The sequence below is a fragment of the Acipenser ruthenus genome, chromosome 38, assembly GCF_902713425.1.
Source record: "Acipenser ruthenus chromosome 38, fAciRut3.2 maternal haplotype, whole genome shotgun sequence".
NCBI lineage: Eukaryota > Metazoa > Chordata > Actinopteri > Acipenseriformes > Acipenseridae > Acipenser > Acipenser ruthenus.
Genome location: NC_081226.1, coordinates 2,243,858 through 2,266,456, shown reverse-complemented (window position 1 = coordinate 2,266,456; position 22,599 = coordinate 2,243,858). Strand labels below are relative to the sequence as shown.

Below are 22,599 nucleotides of genomic sequence, written 5' to 3'. Positions count from 1 at the left end.
CTGTACACTACCAAGAATGACTGGAGGTTTTAATTTGAATGCCAGAACCATTGCACGATGGAGGGAGACGAGTGGGTAAAAGACAGATTTTTGTTTTGATTGCTGAACTGCGGGTTAAGAATGCTTAGAAAAAGACATTCTCCGCTGGCCTGATTAGAAGCATGACCCACTGATGTACAGATTCAACGCCAGGGCAGCCCAGACTCCATACCGAGACATTCAACTGTCATTGGACCAACTCTCTGAGAAGTGGATCAAGCTATAGTCATATTGAGACCGTGTCTATAGTTCAAGACTACAGTCCAAAGCTATAGTCGTATTGAGACCGTGTCTGTAGTTCAAGAGTATAGTGCAATGTTATAGTCATTGAGAACGTGGATATAGTTTAAGACCATAGTCCAAAGCTAGTGTCATTTGGAGACCTTGTCTATAGCACAAGGCTATAGTCATTCTGATTTCCATGGGTCTCGTGTTCAGATGTGTCACTGATGTTACGCACATAATCAAATGAATGTACCTTTTAATTTCAGTGTGTAACGCGTGCTACCTTCTTGTAAACTGTGTTTTGTAAAATTTGATTTTGAAATGGGAGATTTTTTTTGGAGAAGCGTAGTTTATTTGTCAGGATGTAAAACCTCTGGACCCCCAGTGCTCCTAGAAAATCATACCAACCCAGGAGGCAATGAATGTGATTCATGTCATTTTAGAAAATAAATGGAAAATGAAGGATACACCAGAATTGGCACTGTGGTGAAGTCCAGGCTATCGACCACATTGTGACCAGTTGCCCACTTTATGCCTTTACAGGAGATGTACTTGAAATGTATTCAGCTACACCTCAGGCCATTAAATGGCTTTCAAACCTCAATACAGAATTTTAGTCGTTGCATTTCTACAAGAAAAAGAAAGGTAGGTTTGGGGTTTTTTTTTACATTTGAAAACAAAAGTTACAAGCAAAAGGACAGTATTATATTATAGACCCTATGTAATAAATACAAATACATTTTTTAAATGATTTTACATTCTGCCGGGAAGACGCCACCTGAAGGCACAGTACATAGATACAGTGAGAATATTGTACTTACTCAAAACAGCCCACAGGTGGCAGTGCAGCCAGTACTTGTTTGTAAATATTAAATGTTTTATGTTTTAACAGATGACTTTCTGTTTTAATTACTACCTGCTGACTTAACCCATTAAGTACCAAATACGTTTGTCTTTGAAAAAATCAGAACACTAGCTGTATTTATGTATTTCGATACATTCGAAATCAATAGTTCTTCAGGGGTTTTAATCTCGACATGTTCTATTGATCGTTTAATCATCCGATCGATTAATCACACCCTCTTTGCTAGTGATATGAAATTGTACTGAAAGACAATTACATGTAATACAAAGCATTAACATGATTTATTTCTTAGCAAACGCCCTTATCCAGGGCGACTTACAATCGTAAGCAAATACATTTCAAGTGTTACAATACAAGTAATACAATAAGAGCAAGAAATACAATAACTTTTGTTCAAGCAAAGTACAAGTGTGACAAACCACAATTCAATAATACAGCAGATAATAGTGATAGTTACATCAGGATATGATTAAATAGTGATAGTTACATCAGGATGTGATTAAATACAAAGTACTACAGGTTAAACACTTGGCAGATTACAGTATTCTGAAGTACAGGATTAAATGCAGTAAAATAGGGGGCAGATAAGAGCAAAATAAAGCACATTTACATGTCCCAGGATACAAACAGAGGAGTTCTACAGGTGCTCTTTGAAGAGGTGAGTCTTGAGGAGGCGCCGGAATGTGGTCAGGGACTGGGCAGTCCTGACATCTGTAGGAAGGTCATTCCACCACTGCGGAGCAAGGGTGGAGAAGGAGCGGGCTCTGGAGGCAGGGGAGCGTAGCGGAGGTAGAGCTAGTCTTCTAGTGCAGGCGGAGCGGAGCGGTCAAGTGGGGGTGTAGGGAGAGATGAGGGTCTGGAGGTAGCTGGGTGCAGTCTGGTCAAGGCATCTGTAGGCTAGTACAAGAGTCTTGAACTGGATGCGAGCGGTGATCGGGAGCCAGTGGAGTGAGCGGAGTAGTGGAGTAGCGTGGGCGAAGCGAGGCAGAGAGAACACCAGGCGGGCAGCAGAGTTCTGGATGAGCTGGAGCGGACGGGTGGCGGACGCAGGGAGGCCAGCCAGGAGGGAGTTGCAGTAGTCTAACTTGGTTCTGAATTGCTGTTTATGGAGGTTGGGAACTTTTATCTAAGTCAGGGCTTCTCAAACTCGCTCCTGGGGACCCCCTGTGGCTGCTGGTGTTCATTCCAACTGAGCTCTCAATCACTTAACTAGACCCTTAATTGAATTGATCATATGCTTAATTAGACCTTTTTACTTGTTTTCAGCTCTTGAACAGTCGCATATTTCAAGTTAACTATAACATTTGATAAGTAACTTGAACTGCAACTGCAACAAGTAAAAATGTCTAATTAAATAAATTTATTAATTCAATTAAGGTTATAGTTAAGTAATTGAGAGCTCGGTTGGAATGAAAACCAGCAGACACAGGGGGTCTCCAGGACCGGGTTTGAGAAGCCCTGATCTAAATGATGTGCCTACTTTTAAAAAAAAAAATCCCTAAATTGAGCTCAAATATGGGCCAACTGTGCCTTTGTATATCAGGCATCTTTGGAATTCATTGCCTTTGAAGAAAGCCTCTTCGCAATACCTTTTTGAAATCATGGATAAATATTTATTTTAAATCTAAACAGAGTTGCAAAATCCTTAGATATCAACAATGACCAGAATCATGTGCAAATTGGAATTGTTCATTTTTTTGTGCTTTTTTTTTTTTGATCCTTGTTTTATGATAACATGTTTTTTTTCTGTCCTGTTTGAATGCTGTGTCTTGATTTTATAATGTTATTTCTTGCCAGGACTCTCTCTTGGAAATTAGACATACATCTCACAGGTTTGATCCTGCTTAAACTAATGAATACATTTGGAATTAAAAAGACACTTTAGTGTATCATTATTATACCACTAGTCTAACTTGGAACTTTATCATTGATTTGAAAGGAGCGCAACTCACCCGCTTAGGATTGTGGGAGAAACTTTATAAAATCACAGGGTGCTCTAGTGAAGCTAAACACTGCCTGTGTCTCTGCCCCTGTGTCTGAGGCCAGAGGACCTGTATCTAAAGTTTAACAGTTTTAAATTAGAAAGATGTTTGCAGAAAATGACAAGCACACACAGAATATATTCAATTATCTTTGTTTTATTTAGCAGTTCATAGAACATACAGAAGGCTATGTTTCCAGACCCTGAAAACATTAAAAGGAATAGGATTGTGCCCAGTAACGAGCTGATAACCAGACCGTGTCTCTAACAGAAACAGTAGCTTACACAGTAAGCCTGAAACTACTATAACACAGCAAGTATAATTAACATGCATGTGACATGCACAGTTTGCAATTACATTGTACACCCTAAACAAACTGAAGTTCTAAGCACATAAATATAATAGTTATAAATACATAAATACAAATAACCACTGCTCTGAATCCCTTCAAAGTTCAGACACCCCCCCAAAAAATGCTAAAATAAATGTTCAAGTATCAATCGACAGTGCCTTAACACAATTCACAGCTGTTTATCTTTACCATTTAAAATACAAAATAAACTGCTATGCACAATAAAGAATGGATTGTTAACATTGTTATTGAAATGAAACAAAATCAGGAGATGTCAAACTTCAGTGAATTTACAAATATAAATAAATACATACATAAACAAATAAATATTTTTAAATAAATAACCACGATTTAAAATAAATAACCACGTGTCTTTAAACACGCGTTTGCTTAAATTTAAGCACAGTTAAACTTTGTGTCCTTCATAACTCTGTCTCTTCCTTGTTTCACAGAAGAATACTTCTACCAATCACCAAAACTGGCTAGAAATCTCGGACTCAAATTAAAGTACTTGGGAGACCTTTGCCTCGTCCAAACATGCATGGCACACTGCAGACCGGAGCGAGTTCATCTCGCACCCCTATTTACTGGAAGTCTACTGGTTGCATTTCATCTCACTGATGTACTGCGAGACGCTGACAAGCAGCAGAATCTCGCTTCTTCTCTCGGTTTTCGCAGCAAATTCTCTTAGAACATCGTTTTCAGCCGGAGTTTCCAGTATTGTCTCCCCGATTAGCAGCTCTTCCTCGCAGGCAAGTTTAGATTGAGTCCTCGCCTCCTCAACTTGGCTGGTCTCAGCGACTGCAGACACGGACTCCTCGGCGCAGTAAATCTGGATGCAGATGACTACCAGCAACAGGAAAAGCAACTTCTGAACGGTACTGCGGCCCTCGACAACTGGAAGTCGTTTTTTTGTCTGAAACAAAAAAAGAGGGAGAAAAAACGTTAATGCTGAGGTTTCATGAAAAAACAAATTCAAAGCCGCAATTTAAAATGAAAAAAATGCTATCATTTTAAGTATTTATTTATTTAGAAAAGCAACTATATTACTGGTACTGTTACACAAATAAAACCGCATTAACAAGCTTGCAAAAGTTACAGGACGATTTTATCAGTAGTTTTATAAAAAGAGAAGGTATGCTTTTTTAAACTCACCATTGCTGGGTACAGCACTTTTATCGCCCTTCCGTTTCTCCCTAATCGAGAGACATGATGGCGAGTTTGGGGCTCGGGTATGGGATCGAAGGTAAACACTTCGGGGATCCCTGGCCCGGGGTAACACCGACCCGAGGCAGCAGAAGACACTGTTGCCGTTGACATAACTGTCTTGCGATTACACCCGTAACACATTGTAACTGTAATTCTAATTTATTTAGTACACGCGATTACTTCCTTTCTTAAGCACGGTGCTTGTTCTGGAGTACTGTGCGGTGTTTTCTCGTATTTAAAGCCGTCAGTGACTCCGCCCCTAAAACTTTTTGGAAATTTCCACAATTAAAATGTGGGCAGCAGAGTAGAAGCTTTCTCTGAACTCTCTCCCAGCCTCCCGCCCACCATATCCGGTTTGGAACATAAGCTAAATTACACATGTATGTACACACTTACACGTTTTTATTGTCTTGATTTCTGTATGAAATCGGTTGTAATTCCAAAGTGTCATAATATAATGTTAATGCTAGACATCGATTACTAGAAATCAATGTGGTCATTATGAGTGTTCTGCTTTTATCATTTAAATTACGTTACGTTATTAAAAATACACGTCTCCTTGGCCTTGTACCTTATAAAACATATAATAATAATAATAATAATAATAATAATAATAATAATTATTATTATTATTATTATTATTATTATTATAGCATTGCTTGTTTTCCCACCTTGAATACAATAGCAACCAACAATATTATTAATAATAAAAAATATACAAAATAAGAGCATAATAATAAAACGTTTTCCAATATAATCAACTGTTTTTGACGCACGTTTTGTTACATTAATTTCTAGACAAAGAGGAGATGGTGATGCCTTTTATTGGACTAACTAAACACAAATTAATCACACGCTTTGAATACCTCAAAGGTCTCTTCTTCAGGTGAAAGTAGGGAAAAAAAGCTTTCGTATTTTTATATTTTGTTACTTTTCTTTATTTTTTTTTATTAAAAAAAAAACATTTTTTCCCACTTTCGCCCAAGGAAGAGACCTTTGAGGTCTTGAAAGCTTTGTGATTAATTATTGTTTAGTTAGTCCAATAAAATGTATCACATCTTCTTCTTTTTGTCTATCATCTCTGGACTGATACAGCTCCCATTTAATTAAAATGGTCATAATTTAATAGTATTATTTTATTTTGTATTTTATTATTCAATACAATTTTTTTAATTTATAGATTTTTTTATTATTTTCTCAGCAGCACAATCCCCCCCACCCCCACATACACACACCTACCTACAATTCAACTTATGCGGGTTGGCAACATCTATATAAGCAATGGAAAAATAGAGATAACACATTCGTAAAGTTGTATAACATCAGTTCATAGGAGAGAAGACCCATACAACAATCTCTTCTGTATAAAGACATTTAATAAGGTCAATTCCAAAGAGTCATTGATACCAAACTTCCTAGAATAATGAGTGTGTCCCTTAAGAAAGCGAGGAGTCACTCAGAGCAGGTCAGGTAAAGAACCTACTGAGGAGCTCAGAGCTATAGAGCATATTTCATCAGTGAGCAGAAGAATTCTGGTTCTAAGCCACTCAGTTACTTAACACGCTCAGTGTTGTTTAGTCATTTTCAGCTGTGCAAGAGGAAGCTAAACTTGACAAATGATTTAGGTTGACCTGGGATTTGTTAGTCATGCCAGATGCCACAGAGCAGGCTACATGACAAAGCTGATGTTTAGTGTCGTTATTTATTATTTAGCTTTCACCGTTTATTTTCCATAAAATAAAAACAACGCCTTTGACAAGAAGTCATTTTAATGTCAATAAAGAGAGGTCTCAACATAAAAAATAAACGTGCAACAAAGAGTGTGCAACCTACAAAATAAAAAATGTGGTCTGATTAAAAAAAAAAAAAAAAAATGTCTACTGTCTGCTGCCTATGCAAAGCGCGGCTCTGTGCTGTCATTGTGAGACCAGGGACTCATTTCTACATGCACATACGAATGCTTATCTGCCAGATAAGATGTCGTAAGGTGAAGTTGGGTTTCCATATTATAACGACACTCACACTGCTTGTGTGGTGTGGAGTAATGGTTAGGGCTCTGGACTCTTGACCAGAGGGTCGTGGGTTCAATCCCAGGTGGGGGACACTGCTGCTGTACCCTTGAGCAAGGTACTTTACCTAAATTGCTCCAGTAAAAACCCAATTGTATAAATGGGTAATTGTATGTAAAAAAATATGTATGTAAAGAATAATGTGATATCTTGTAACAATTGTAAGTCACCCTGGATAAGGGTATCTGCTAAGAAATAAATAATAATAATCTGCACCAAATTTTTCATCGTATAAATACGAAAAGTGAATCTCACCTAGTTTTCTTACTTAGGGCAAAATAAGAACTAGTTCACGAAATTATTTTTAATACCCCATTTATGTAACTAAATCAAGTTATATTTGAACAGTTCAGCAGGTGGATGTGACACAGCCCTTTCAACCCTTTGAAAGCCATGTGGCAGCAGTGTGGAGTAGTGGTTAGGGCTCTGGACTCTGGACCGGAGGGTTGTGGGTTCAATCCCCAGTGGGGGACACTGCTGTTGTACCCTTGAGCAAGGTACTTTACCTAGATTGCTCCAGTAAAAAAAAAACAACTGTATATATGGGTAATTGTATGTAAAATAATGTGATATCTGTATAATGTGAAATAATGTATAATGTGATATCTTGTAACAATTGTAAGTCGCCCTGGATAAGGGCGTCTGCTAAGAAATAAATAATAATAATAATAATAGTGACCCAAATCAAGTTTTAGAAATCACTTTGCGACCTAGTTCTTATTTTGCCCCTTTTGAAAATCATGCTGATGCTGTGTAGCTAAGACAGACAGAGAGAGAGAGGAATACATCGACACAGGGCATCGGCTCACACAAATTACAGTAAGAGACGCGTGCGTAACCCCTTTGACAAGCCAAGTACTGTTAAAAGATGGAGGACATCCATCAACTCTTCACCTCACTGGCGCCATATGTGAGCAGACAGACAGTGTGACATCATGTCCTGTCTACAGAAGCTCAGGTGTTGGTCATGTCACATTTCCTTGCCAGCAGTTCCTTCCTAAATGTATTGGGTGATATGCTGGCAATGAGCAAGGCATCAGTATGCCGGTCCATTGAGAATGGTAACTACAGCCCTTACATATCACGCTGAATACATTACTTGGCCTATACGGGAATTACAGTCAATAAAGGAAGTTTTTCATTCCATCTGTGGTTTTCCCAATGTGATCGGAGATTACAGGCTTTGAGGGAAGCAGATACTGATCTGGAAGCCACAGTGTCAGAGGTTGCAGATGCTGCCAGGCAGGTCAGATAAAAGGGGTTCACATGTACCCTCCCACCCCCCCCCCCCCATTTGATGTGCATTTGCCCACGCATAAGACCCGCCTTCTAAATCACATTTTCGTGCGCTATCTCACAGCGTTTTGCAAACGCAGTCATTTTTGCACTAGCGATAGCGGCTGCGCACATATTTGCTAAATAGGGCCCCAAGTCTCTTAGAACATCCTCTCCAGCCGGAGTTTCCAGTATTGTCTCCCCGATTAGCAGCTCTTCCTCGCAGGCGTGTTTAGATTGAGTCCTCACCCCCTCAACTTGGCTGCTCTCAGCGACTGCAGACACGGACTCCTCGGCGCAGTAAATCTGGAAGCAGATGACTACCAACAACAAGAAAAGCAACTTCTGAACGGTGCTGCGGCCCTCGACAACTGGGAGTCGTTTTTTTGTCTGAAACAAAAAAAAGAGGGAGAAAAAACGTTAATGCTGAGGCAATTTAAAATGAAAAATGCTATCATTTTATTTATTTATTCATGTTTTGCGCAAAAGCGCTAGAAAAGCAACTATTATTGGTACTGTTATACAAATAAAACCATATTAACAAATTTACAAAAGTTACAGGACTATTTTATCAGTAGTTTTATAAAAAGAGAAGGTATGCTTTTTTAAACTCACCATTGCTGGGTACAGCACTTTTTTCGCCCTTCCGTTTCTCCCTAATCGAGAGACATGAGGGCGAGTTTGGGGCTCGGGTATGGGATCGAAGGTAAACACTTCGGGGACCCCCGGCCTGGGGTAACACCGACCCGAGGCAGCAGAAGACACTGTTGCCGTTGACATAACTCTCTTGCCATTACACCCGTAACACATTGTAACTGTAATTCTAATTTATTTAGTACACAGGATTACTTCTTTTCTTAAGCAAGATGCTTGTTCTGCAGTACAGTGTGGTGTTTTCTCATATTTAAAGTTTTCAGTGACTCCGCCCCTAAAATGTTTAGGAAATGTGGGCAGTAGAGTAGAGGCTTTCTTCAAACTCTCTCCCAGCCTCCTGCCCACCATATTGTGATTTGGCACATAAACTAAATGACACATGCATACACACTTTCATGACGAAGAAACTATATAATTGTGTTACATCGTTTAATGTCCACACTATGCCTTTAAACCGGCTTAAAAGTGCTAAATACGGTTTGCGTCCACACTACACAGCTTTTAATACCGGACTCAGGAGCCGGATTCGAGACCACCTCAGGAGGTAGTCTTGAGTCCGGTTCTACTTAGATCGCATCAGGTAGTGCGGTTTATCAGAAGTGTGGACGCTGTAATACCAAACTACATTTTTGGTGTATCCTCCAATATCCCAAAATGGTTTGTGGTATGTTTGGTGAAATACTGGCACCTGAAAGACTTGCTGTCAGTGTACACTCTGCAGTGGGTATTCATTTTATGCTTAAAAAAAACTGACAGGAAATATGTTAAACTAGTAGGGAAAATAACAAAAGCACAACGTTAAATTAGGCGACTGCAAAAATGAAATGCGAGTTAAAAGTAGGATCGGGGTTGAACAATTCACAGAATTTGTCAGCTCTGTTTGAAATAAAATTAAGGGGACCAGAATTAGGCTCAGGCAAGATATGAAGGTAAAAACAAAGATTGGTTTGTAATTAACAGCTTTTTTTCTGAGTTTAATTATGAAAACCCGACTCAACATGACCCCCCCCCCCCCCCCCCCCCATATCTATTTTAAGCAATGGGAAAACAGAGATAACAAAGTTGTATCATTTCATAGGCGAGAGAACCTAGAAAATCCAATCTCTTCTGTATAAAGACATTTAATAAGGTCAATTCCAAAGAGTCATTGATACCAAACTTCCTAGAATAATGAGTGGGTGACTTAGATAAGCGAGGAGTCGCTCAGAGCAGCTCAGTGAACCTACTGAGGAGCTCAGAGCTACAGAGCATATTTCATCAGTGATCCGAGCGAGCAGAAGAATTCTGGCTCTGAGCCACTTAGTTACTTACAACAATGCCTTTGTCAAGAAGTCATTTTAATGCGGTTTACCGTGATTTTTCTTTTTTTTTTACCTGGTAAAACCTTTAGATCCATAGTAATTTCCCCTTGAGTCGTGTTAGGACAGAGGTTTTCAAACTGTGGGGCGCGTCCCCCTGGAGGGTCCCGACGAGGTTATTAGGAGGGTGTTAATACCTGACTGGAAGAAATGTTTTTTCTGACTTCCTGGCGATTTGTAGAAGCTCTGCAGTAAAAGGCAGACTCGGTGGGCCTCCAGGATGATTGACTCTATTAACTACCCAGGCAGGGATCATGTTTAATCTGACCAACCCCCTGTGAAATCTGACCATTCCCTGTCTACAGGGCTTGTGTCTTTTCAGACCTATTGCTCACTTTGTTTTTTACAGTAGCATCTTGGAAATGTTGTCCTTTTTTTCAGAACACTCTGGGGAACATTATAAAGTACTTCAGAAACCTTACAAACTTTTCGCTTTTTTTTTCAACACACTATTTCTTTTTATTTATTTATTTATTTATTTTAAGTATTTTTTATGATGTATTCTGCTTAGAGATACATGTATAAAAACATGTTATTCTATGAAATACTTGCTGAAAGTTTTGTTGAAAAATATTGATTGGGGCAGCAGTGTAGAGTAGTGGTTAGGGCTCTGGACTCTTGACCAGAGGGTCATGGGTTCAATCCCCAGTGAGGGACACTGCTGCTGTACCCTTGAGCAACGTACTTTACCTAGATTGCACTGTATAAATGGGTAATTGTATGTAAAAAAAAAATGTGATATTGTAAGTCGCCCTGGATAAGGGTGTCTGCTAAGAAATAAATAATAATAATAATTGATGTTTGGGCAAATTAGAAGACAAAGTTTCACCTGAGTTTATTCTCAGGGTCTTTATAAGCAATAATGGACACTACTCTCAATTTATTTTCTCAAAATAAATATTTGTAAATAAAATAATAGTTATTCATTCCATTACTATCAGTAATAATAAAAAATAATTGACTTTATTATGTTCGTACAAACACTACTGAGACATTAATGAATTCTGTTTTTCCTAATTCCTAATTCCCTAGTTGATTATGGAGCAGGTCCCCAAATCACCAGTTATGGTCCATTCCCCAAGCGTGGTGGCAAATGCTTTTTGCGGTCTTGAATATTTTTAGCATGACCACTAGGAAAAAAAAAAACAAACACGCCATGACATCCATGCAAAGTGGATAAAATAAGCCAGCTTCTCCTTTTAGGTCTATACTTCCCCTTTCTACAGAAACCATGAAGATAATAGTGATTGCTGATACACTGACCTTCTGTGGAAAGACAGATCACTCAAGTAGCCCATGGGTCTTATCTGTTTTAACAAACAGAACCACTGGCACGGTTTTGCTTGTCTTTTTAAACTGACCCCTTTGTATCCTAGATTGTCGTTATTCAGTAATTCCACAATTCTGACCGTAGTTAAATAAGATGTGTTTGGCTTAAAACATTCTTTGTCTGTCACCCATGTGGTGCCGATGACATCATCAGATAGGAAAGTTTGATTCCCTACTTCAACAGTTATAGGAGGCTATGTGGTCCAGTGGTTAAAGAAAAGGGCTTGTAATCCCACCTCAGCCACTGACTCATTGTGTGACCCTGAGCAAGTCACTTCACCTCCTTGTGCTCCGTCTTTTGGGTGAGACGCTGTTGTAAGTGACTCTGCAGCTGATGCATAGCTCACACACCCTAGTCTCTGTAAGTCGCCTTGGATAAAGGCATCTGCTAAATAAACAAATAATAATAATAATAATAATAATAATAATAATAATAATAATAATAGTAACAAAATACTTGCTGTGGTAAACAAAAATGTCTTCTACTAAACTTTAGCGTTCTGTCTTAAAAGATTGGTTTTTGAAACAGGTAAAAATAAGACAGCTTGCTAGTCAGCAGCCAGCTAAGTGTTGGCAGTGCTGTGTGAAACTGGCCCCAGGGTTCTAGCTCAGTCGCTGCCTCTATGATGACATACCTTTCTGTGTTCCTTACAGATTGCAGCACCCAGTGGGTAAAAACCTTGAACCTTGATAGTCGTTTGTTCTAATTGCTGTTCATTTTGTTATGCTTGCACAGGAAGGGCGTTATATAAGTGACATTGGTTTGGTATGGTATGGTAGGGTATGAAAGTAAAAACAGATGATAGGCTAAACAGCGTGAATGTCCCATTGGTGTCTCGTCCCCGAGTCTGTATGCAAGTAGAGGTGGTGAGGAAGTATTATAATTTGACATTTTGACAAGACTGTTCCATGTACTCAGTCACGTAGCACTATTAATGTCACCCACGTCAAAGGAAAATTATATTATTCAGTATCACCCTTAAGGTACTCAGTCATCACAAAATAGTTCCTTATAATGTCATTCAAATTCTTTAACAAAGAAACTGGATCAGTTGTATCCATATCACTTTTAGTGCCTGATCTCATCAGACTTGGTCGATACTTAAAAGGGGAATAACCTTGGAAATCCAGGAGCGTGATACTGGTGGATTAGTGGTGGTGTTGTAGATTAGTGGTGGCATAAGTGGATTAGTGGTGATGTTGGTGGTTATTTTTAAGAAACAGTGTTCATGTCTCCCATCTCTATTAGGCTCAGCAGCTCATCACAGCTCTCAGTTTATTATATTTTCAAACTATAAAAGATTGCAAAATTAACAATTCAAAGGGATAGTCTACTTTTTTTAAGAATGTTTATTCAATTTATAATAATTTCTGACCTGTTTAATATTCTACTATGTACAATTCTCAGTTGTTGTATCTGCTTTACATACGTCATGCTTATTTACTGCTCGGAAAAAAAAGAAATAGCTTCTAAAAAGATTTCACAATGTTTCGCCTATGGGGTTAAGCTCATTGCGTCACGCTAATATACTTCCCCATCTCCCTTCAGAAGCATTCTTTTTGCTGTATTCCATAATGGAACGTTGTCAAATTCTCTCTATTGCATAAGTCACAACTTTTTTCAAGTTAAACATTATAGTTTTTTTTTTAATCACTCCTAAATATTTATTTTAAATCCAACCAGGGTTGCAAATCAGTATAGTTAATGCTGACTATGAGCCGGATCATGTAAATTGAAATTGCTCTATGTTTTATGATTTTATTTTGTATTACTTTTATTTTGTATGATTTTTTTTAAAAGTGTTTTTGCCCTGTTTGAATGATCTGTCTACTTTCGCCATTGATTTTATAATGTTGTTTCTGGCCGTCTTCTCTTGTCAGGACCGCTTTGTAAATGAGATCTCAACGGTTCTATCCTGGTTAAATAAATCGATACATTTGACAGGAGTCATATTGACCTGAAGCAGTGGAACGGATTAACTACCACAAAAATAAGACAGAATGTATGTATCGCCCTAAACAGCGTTACACAAAAGACTTAGAAGACAGTGCATACTTAAAAAAAGATATATATTTCAAGACTGTTTTGTAGAAAACAGGTTAGCTAATGCTTAAAAGAGAAGTATGTTATTTTCTTTCTGTCTATTTTCTTTGATATGTTATTGCTACCTGTGAAACTGGCCCTTTCTAATTAGTGGCATTGTACAGCATTTAAGATGCCAGGGATATCTCAAAATGTAAAGAAGGAAAGGTGATCATTTTGGTTATTGGAATTCCCCTGTAACAGTTCTGTACAGGATCAGACTTGCCTATGTTGGTTTGACTACCCCCATTTCTAGGTAAAATGTCATCATTCAATTCAAATTTCACCTCAGCTGTTTCAAAGTAATTTATGCTATTTCAAGTTGAAAATGTGAGGGCTCTAAAACGAGAGCGATGCCATTTAAATGGCAGCCAAACCATTTTTAAATGGAGGATCAAGCAAGTGAAACAAGCTATGGACCTCCTCATCCCGTCCCAGTTCAATTTATCCAGGATAAAGACTATCGTCCTGGGGCATTTAGCAACTGGCTGTAGACATTGACATAACACATTTGAATACATGTATACAGTAGCATATACAGCACATTCACAAAACACAGCAAAGATGACACATTATATTATTAGCAATTGCTGAATCATCTTGACCCCCCCCTCGCTCCCCCTCCCCTTGTAATTTTAAACACGATGGAACTGCTATCTCACTACTGGAGGCGGAAAAGTAAAGCCACTTCACCAGAAGATGGGTGATCAAGTATTCTCTGAATATTACCCAACATTCAGGCCAATGGACCGACTATATCGGATCATCTTTTATTTCCATTCTGCTCTCTGAGATAGCTCCTGATCTCAATATCTCGATATCCAGATTTGAATTTTTTATTTTGCATTAAGCAAGTGCAGTTTGTTAATTTACTTATATATAGATGAAGGTTCATTGGAAGTTAAATACTTGGATCTCTGGCTTGATAGTACAGTACTACGAATTTTAAAATGCACACTGACCACCTTACCAAAAAGACAGTAAGGAACAGGGTGCAATTTCAGACCACTATAAGCTCATGTGTAGTAGCCTAGTCTCCATTAATCTTTCAATTTAGCAAAGAGTGGTTCAAGCAGGGAAATCACTTTTAAGCTAGTTTAAAATCGTAAACATCAATCATATTAAGCACCCTCGTTACCAGAACATTCGTCATTCGTTGAACAGCATGTCCAATGATCAGCTAGAAAGGGCTTTATATTTGACCTCAATCCGTTCGTCCCTGTTGTGCACCAGAGTTTGACTCCTTCCTCCTCAGCCTCCACCTGCTTTTTGGCTTCGTCTAACGGGGTAGGGCAGCTATCCTGCCCCCCCTGCCCATGGCTTCCCTATGGTCAGCCTCTCCACTTCTCTGCAAGCTTCTTTATGGGACCTCGAAAGGCGAGGCGAAAGACCAAAGTGTAAAAAAATGTATAATCTATCGCATGCGTTTCCTGACTGAACAACCACGTTTGAATAAAAGATGAGCTGTATGAAGATATCTAGGAAAAGGGACGAGCAAAAAAAAAGGAAAAACAAGAAACCATTTTGAGTTGAGAGTAACTGGAATGGGTACAGACAAACTGACTCTCATTAGCCTTAACTTTACAGAAATCTAAGTTACTGGCAGAGCTGTTGAAAATTGTGTAATGCCATTGATACTTATGTTTCAGATCAGATATATTCTGTATAAAGAGATGAAGCAATATACAGACCTCCCCTGTTCTAATGCTACCCAACTCCTTCTAAATTATTATTATTTATTTATTTCTTAGCAGCCGCCCTTATCCAGGGTGACTTACAATTGTTATAAGATATCACGTTATTTTTACATACAATTACCCATTTATAGAGTTGGGTTTTTACTGGAGCAATCTAGGTAAAGTACATTGCTCAAGGGTACAGCAGCAGTGTCCCCCACCTGGGATTGAACCCACGACCCTCCGGTCAAGAGTCAAGAGCCCTAACCACTACTCCACACTGCTGCCCCACAATCTCTCTGTATCAATCTTCATACAGTACCTAGGCTCCACATGAAGCACTTCTAGCCAATACTATATTGTATGTAGAATATTGCATAGGTGGCTGTACGATGCAAGCCAATGTGTTTTCATTTAAGACAATATCAACATCTGAATATCATTGCGGCTGTAGAATACTTCTGCAATGTTATCGTGGCACAGGCAAATACCTACAGAGGAACAGGAATATTTGAATACCATGAAACTACTTAGAACACTAAGCTCCTTCCTGCTACCAATTTGTTGCTTGCTATTTGTATACTGTTGCAACTGTTATATTCCACACTCTGGTTTGTTCTTTTATAAAGGCATTAGACTAAACATACTTCTTACACGTTTGACACTAGTCTTTCCAATGGATGACTGGATAAAACATCACACTGCAGGGGCTGTGACTAAATGCACGTTCAAAGGGATAGACGTCGTTTTTACTCTACCAGCCTCCGTCTATAAACATCAAGGAGAAAAGTCTGCTTCTCTGCGCAAGACCCTCTGAATTTTCCTTCGGGCGTGAGTGTGTGTCAGTTCTGACGAACGCCAGGGTTCAGCCTCATTTCAGAAGTCTTTGTGGAGCTCCGTGCCAGCAGTGGAGAGATTTACTTGGTGATTCCAGTTAGGAGACGCAAGATTTAAAGGGATACTTTGTAAAAGTTTCTCATCATTTTGTAATTTCTTTGATACCACGATGTTAAATAAAATATCTAATTCTAGGTGATGCGAAACTTTTGGCCCCAGCTGTACATCTGTAAACTATTTCAACAAACTAAGGAAAGAGGGCTGCCGCAGTTACAAATGCAACCTGTATCTTAAAGTCAATCAGCAAATTCACTTCCTACCGCTGATGCAGAACAGGCAACAAAACAGCTTTCATCTGCAGCTCTGATAAATGAATATGGATCGTTTGCATGGTTTGAATGTAGCTTTGTTTTAACAGCTATTTTCTCCTTTGATAAAATAGGAGTAAAGAAGAGGCCTCTGTGGGGTGAAAAAGGCACACATATTTTCCAATGAATAGCAACATTCACAGTGGCACCAAAAAATAAACATCCATAGTTTAGATAGTGTATTGTAGGCAAGGCTCTTTGTTTCAATTGTCATTTTTATATAAAATAATGATTTTCCCAGTTTTTCTAGGTAGCTTTCAGGGGTAATACTTAGGATTGTCACCTGCTTCTGTTCCTTGTCAATGCACACATGTATCAGTGTGTTTTGCAGATCACCCCCTATTACACTAGACATATATTTTTTTGTTCACATAAATATATCTATTGAATGTAATGTCACCGTTTTTCTTTGTGTAACTCAGTAGGAGGCTGTGTGGTCCAGTGGTTAAAGAAAAGGGCTTCTAACCAAGAGATCCCCGGTTCAAATCCCACCTCAGCCACTGACTCATTGTGTGACCCTGAGCAAGTTACTTGACCTCCTTGTGCTCCGTCTTTCAGGTGAGACGTAATTGTAAGTGACTCTGCAGCTGCTGCATAGTTCACACACCCTAGTCTCTGTAAGTCGCCTTGGATGAAGGCGTCTGCTAAATAAACAAATATATTTTCACATGCTTGTGTGGGTACAAATCTGTAAAAACTGAGAATAAAAAAGGATTTTACTTTAAATGTAAAACACAAAGTTCCTTCCTTCTGCATTGAGGCTGTGACTGCTGTAGTAATATTGTAACTTTTATTGGCCATTACTTTTATTAAAAATAACTCAGATTATTTTAATTGACAGTATTTGGTTGATTTTGCAGAGTGTAACCAAACAGCTTGAAAAACAAAACCGCCTCTTTAAATCTTGCATGGGCCTGTGCCTTATTCACTGAGTGATGTAATACGTCAGGAAACCAGCATTCCTCTTGGGGAGTAGTTTCCTCAGATGAGACTTTCCCTGATACTTATCAAAACAATGACTCTCACAATTCCTTCCTCCTCCCAGCTCTTAACTTTACTCTTAGTGCGAGAGTGGAAGATGTGTTTCAAAAACGGACTTCAAAAGACGAAGCCAAAAACTGAAAACACAGCAAACAAACCAAGCAAAATGAAACACAAACAGAACAGAAAGTTAAACAGAAAGCAAGACTTGATCTGACTGTGCCCTGGTGGGACCGTTGTCAAACTTCACATGTTTCTAGAGAGCTTCTGAATTACACAGAGTATCAGGTTCAGGGGAAGTATGTAGAGAAATACTAAAAGAAACAATTTGACTTGAAGTCTTTCTCAATGTCTTCAATTATTTACTTTAAACATTATTATTATTATTATTATTATTATTATTATTATTATTATTAATTAATTAATTAATTAATTAATTAATTAATTAATTAATTAATTAAAGTGGTGGTTCTGGCAGGGAACTCACTTTAACCTTAGATCAAATAACGTGAACATCAAGAATATTTTATGCTCTTCCAATACCAGATCAAATCGAACAGCTAGCATCTTATTTGACCCCACCTCCCTCCAGAGCTACCGTCCTGTCTCCCTCCTACCCTTCCTCTCCAAAACCCTCGAGCGGACTGTACACCGCCAGCTCTCTGCTTTCCTGTCCAACCACTCTCTGCTTGACCCTCTCCAATCTGGCTTCCGCTCTGCTCACTCCACTGAAACCGCCCTCCTGTCTGTCACCAACTCACTTAAGTGTGCCCGAGCTGCCTCTCTCTCCTCTGTCCTAATTCTCCTCGACCTCTCTGCTGCCTTTGACACTGTTGATCACTCTATTCTACTATCATCTCTTGCTGACCTGGGGATCTCTGGCACTGCTCTGGCCTGGTTCTCCTCCTACCTCTCCAACCGCACTTACCAGGTAACCTGGCGTGGAGCAACCTCCACACCTCACCCACTCTTAACTGGAGTCCCCCAAGGGTCAGTCTTGGGTCCTCTCCTGTTCTCTCTCTACACCCGCTCCCTGGGCCCCCTCATCGCATCCTATGGTTTCTCATACCATTTCTATGCTGATGATGCTCAGATTTTCCTCTCCTTCCCCACCTCTGACTCCACCACCTCCTCCCGTATCTCTACCTGTCTGTCTGCTATTTCCTCCTGGATGCACTCGCATCACCTCAAACTCAACCTCTCTAAATCTGACCTCCTTTTCTTTCCCTCCTCCTCCCCCTCCTCTGATCTCTCTATCTCTGTTCCTCTGGAATCTACCACACTCTCTCCCTCTTCCTCCGCTAAGAACCTTGGAGTCACCCTGGACCCCTGCCTCTCTTATTCCCAGCACATCTCCACTCTGGCACGCACTTGCCGATTCTCCCTGAGGAACATCCGAAGAATCCGACCCTTCCTCACCAACTATGCTACCCAGCTCCCGCCTAGACTACTGCAACTCCCTCCTGGCTGGCCTCCCTGCGTCCGCCACCCGTCCGCTCCAGCTCATCCAGAACTCTGCTGCCCGCCTGGTGTTCTCTCTGCCTCGCTTCGCCCACGCTACTCCACTACTCCGCTCACTCCACTGGCTCCCGATCACCGCTCGCATCCAGTTCAAGACTCTGGTACTAGCCTACAGATGCCTTGACCAGACTGCACCCAGCTACCTCCAGACCCTCATCTCTCCCTACACCCCCACTCGACCTCTCCGCTCCGCCTGCACTAGAAGACTGGCTCTACCTCCGCTACGCTCCCCTGCCTCCAGAGCCCGCTCCTTCTCCACCCTTGCTCCGCAGTGGTGGAATGACCTTCCTACAGATGTCAGGACTGCCCAGTCCCTGACCACATTCCGGCGCCTCCTTAAGACTCACCTCTTCAAACAGCACCTGTAGAACTCCTCTGTTGTATCCTGGGACACTATCACCCTTCATTTAAATGTGCTTTATTTTGCTCTTATCTGCCCCCTATTTTACTGCATTTAATCCTGTACTTCAGAATATTGTAATCTGCCAAGTGTTTAACCTGTAGTATTTTGTACTTAATCATATCCTGATGTAACTATCACTATTTAATCATATCCTGATGTAACTATCACTATTATCTGCTGTATTATTGAATTGTGGTTTGTCATACTTGAACAAAAATTATTGTATTTCTTGCTCTTATTGTATTACTTGTATTGTAACACTTGAATGTATTTATATTTGCTTGCGATTGTAAGTCGCCCTGGATAAGGGCGTCTGCTAAGAAATAAATAATAATAATAATAATATTTGTCCTTCGATATGTTCAATGATCGCCTCAGGCTATTAGACTGATTACATGGTATTTGGCATTTTATAAACGTATACAGACTCTTAATTACAAAACCAATAACAATCCATAACAGTTTCATGAATGTGACTTTAGTAATGCTTATTTAAAAAAAAAAAAACCCTTGTTATTAATATTATTATGAATGAGTTATTTAGCAGACACCTTTATCAAAAGTGACTTACAGAGTCACTTACAACAGGACCTTGTGTGTTTTACGGCTCACCTGAAGGACGGAGCACAAGGAGGTGAAGTGACTTGCTCAGGGTCACACACAGCGAGTCAGTGGCTGAGCTGGGATTTGAACCAGGAACCTGGTATGAAACCCTTTTATTTAACCACTAGACCAGCAACCCTTTTCTAATAGGTACAGGGAGGAGATACCTTTGAACAGTGAAAGAGTGCAGACCTACATTCAGTGATTTTAGCAGTTATAGGCTCATTATTAATCTTTTCTTTTAAAACGCAAACGTGGCCGTAGACGGCTAATTTGGTTCATAAAACGCATATTTCATAGACGTTAACACGATCAAATAAAACATCAGTCGAAGCTGACAGACAAACGGAAAGCGCCCTTCAAAAGTTTCGAAAATAACTCTCATGCATGCAGCTAAATAGTGAAATTTAATAAAACAAGGATTCTTGTTGACTATAGCATTGCCAGCTGGCAGACATCTGGAGTTAGAGAATACATTATCCAGACCAGGGTATCGTACTCTCCTACACACGCACAGACACGCACACACACACACACACACTAGCATGACTCAGATTATAATGACAGTCTGATATGATTCCTGGGTGAATGTTCACAGCCCTCTTCTATAGTCACACTTTATTAAGAAAGAATTGAGAAATACTTTTAAGCCATCTAATCAAATAGAAATGTATTTAAAAAAACATCTGGTTAAAAATGGCAAAATCCTGCAGTTATTTTCTTGTTTTATTTTAAAGAAAAAAATGATGGCAGATTCCATTACAATATTTAAAATCTACAAATCTACAATCATCTAATCATCAAAATACTTTTTTTTCTTCTTCTAGTCTTTACATGGTGACATATGGAAGATGCAAATGTACGATAGCCTCATATGAGGATGACACTCCCCCCCCCCCATATAGAGCAATGAAAAAAAGAAATATATTTACTATGTGTCCCAAACTACTTTTTTCTGCTTTTTTTAAAAAAAAATGTAATACATGAAAGGGTTAAACAAAACTCATTTATAGGGAATATTTGCCTTTAACACATCAAAAGACTGCATACTGTGTCAAATTAATTATTATTATTATTATTATTATTATTATTTATTTCTTAGCAGACGCCCTTATCCAGGGCGACTTACAATCGTAAGCAAATACATTTCAAGTGTTACAATACAAGTAATACAATAAGAGCAAGATAAATACAATGACTTTTGTTCAAGCAAAGTACAAGTGTGACCAAATACAGTTCAATAATACAGCAGATAACAGTGATAGTTACATCAGGATATGATTAAATACAAAATACTACAGATTAAAAACTTGGCAGATTACAGTATTCTGAAGTACAGGGTTAAATGCAGTAAAATAGGGGGCAGATAAGAGCAAATAAAGCGCATTTAAGGAAGGGTGATAGTGTCCCAGGATAAAAACAGAGGAGTTCTACAGGTGCTGTTTGAAGAGGTGAGTCTTGAGGAGGCGCCGGAATGTGGTCAGGGACTAGGCAGTCCTGACTTCTATAGGAAGGTCATTCCATCACTGCGGAGCAAGGGTGGAGAAGGAGCGGGCTCTGGAGGCAGGGGAGCGTAGCGGAGGTAGAGCCAGTCTTCTAGTGCAGGCGGAGCGGAGAGGTCGAGTGGGGGTGTAGGAAGAGATGAGGGTCTGGAGGTAGCTGGGTGCAGTCTGGTCAAGGCATCTGTAGGCTAGTACCAGAGTCTTGAACTGGATGCAAGCGGTGATCGGGAGCCAGTGGAGTGAGCGGAGTAGTGGAGTTGCGTGGGAGAAGTGAGGCAGAGAGAACACCAGGCGGGCAGCAGAGTTCTGGATGAGCTGGAGCGGACGGGTGGCGGACGCAGGGAGGCCAGCCAGGAGGGAGTTGCAGTAGTCTAGGCGGGAGAGTACCAAGGCCTGGACCAGGAGCTGGGTAGCGTAGTTGGTGAGGAAGGGTCGGATTCTTCGGATGTTGCTCAGGAAGAATCGGCAAGTGCGTGGAGATGTGCTGGGAATAAGAGAGGCAGGGGTCCAGGGTGACTCCGAGGTTCTTAGCAGAGGAAGATGGAGAGAGTGTGGTAGATTCCAGAGCAACAGAGATAGAGAGATCAGAGGAGGGGGAGGAGGAGGGAAAGAAAAGGAGGTCAGATTTAGAGAGGTTGAGTTTGAGGTGATGCGAGTGCATCCAGGTGGAAATAGCAGACAGACAGGTAGAGATACGGGAGGAGATGGTGGAGTCAGAGGTGGGGAAGGAGAGGAAAATCTGAGCATCATCAGCATAGAAATGGTATGAGAAACCATAGGATGCAATGAGGGGGCCCAGGGAGTGGGTGTAGAGAGAGAACAGGAGAGGACCCAAGACTGACCCTTGGGGGACTCCAGTTAAGAGTGGGTGAGGTGTGGAGGTTGCTCCACGACAGGTTACCTGGTAAGTGCGGTTGGAGAGGTAGGAGGAGAACCAGGCCAGAGCAGTGCCAGAGATCCCCAGGCCAGTGAGAGATGATAGTAGAATAGAGTGATCAACAGTGTCAAAGGCAGCAGAGAGGTCGAGGAGAATTAGGACAGAGGAGAGAGAGGCAGCTCGGGCACACTTAAGTGAGTTGGTGACAGACAGGAGGGCGGTTTCAGTGGAGTGAGCAGAGCGGAAGCCAGATTGGAGAGGGTCGAGCAGAGAGTGGTTGGACAGGAAAGCAGAGAGCTGGCGGTGTACAGTCCGCTCGAGGGTTTTGGAGAGGAAGGGTAGGAGGGAGACAGGACGGTAGCTCTGGAGGGAGGTGGGGTCGAGGGTAGGT

General features: G+C 40.2%; 1 protein-coding gene across 3 annotated transcripts; it reads right to left on the bottom strand.

Moving 5' to 3' along the window:
* Positions 1-3,247: 3,247 nt before the first annotated feature.
* LOC131707076 (radiation-inducible immediate-early gene IEX-1-like) lies at positions 3,248-9,525 on the bottom strand. Of its 3 annotated transcripts, none has more exons than XM_059009193.1 (2): positions 8,632-8,904; positions 3,248-4,379 (listed from the first exon to the last, which is right to left on the bottom strand). In XM_059009193.1, the coding sequence occupies exons 1-2, from the start codon at positions 8,824-8,826 to the stop codon at positions 4,059-4,061; spliced, it is 516 nt and encodes a 171-aa protein (XP_058865176.1). In that variant the 5' UTR covers positions 8,827-8,904; the 3' UTR covers positions 3,248-4,058. The 3 variants fall into 3 exon arrangements, with proteins under 3 accessions (XP_058865176.1, XP_058865175.1, XP_058865174.1); XM_059009192.1 differs by lacking the exon at positions 8,632-8,904 and adding an exon at positions 4,619-5,003; XM_059009191.1 differs by lacking the exon at positions 3,248-4,379 and adding an exon at positions 8,058-8,406 and having other exon boundaries at positions 8,632-9,525.
* Between the last annotated feature and the right edge of the window lie 13,074 nt (positions 9,526-22,599).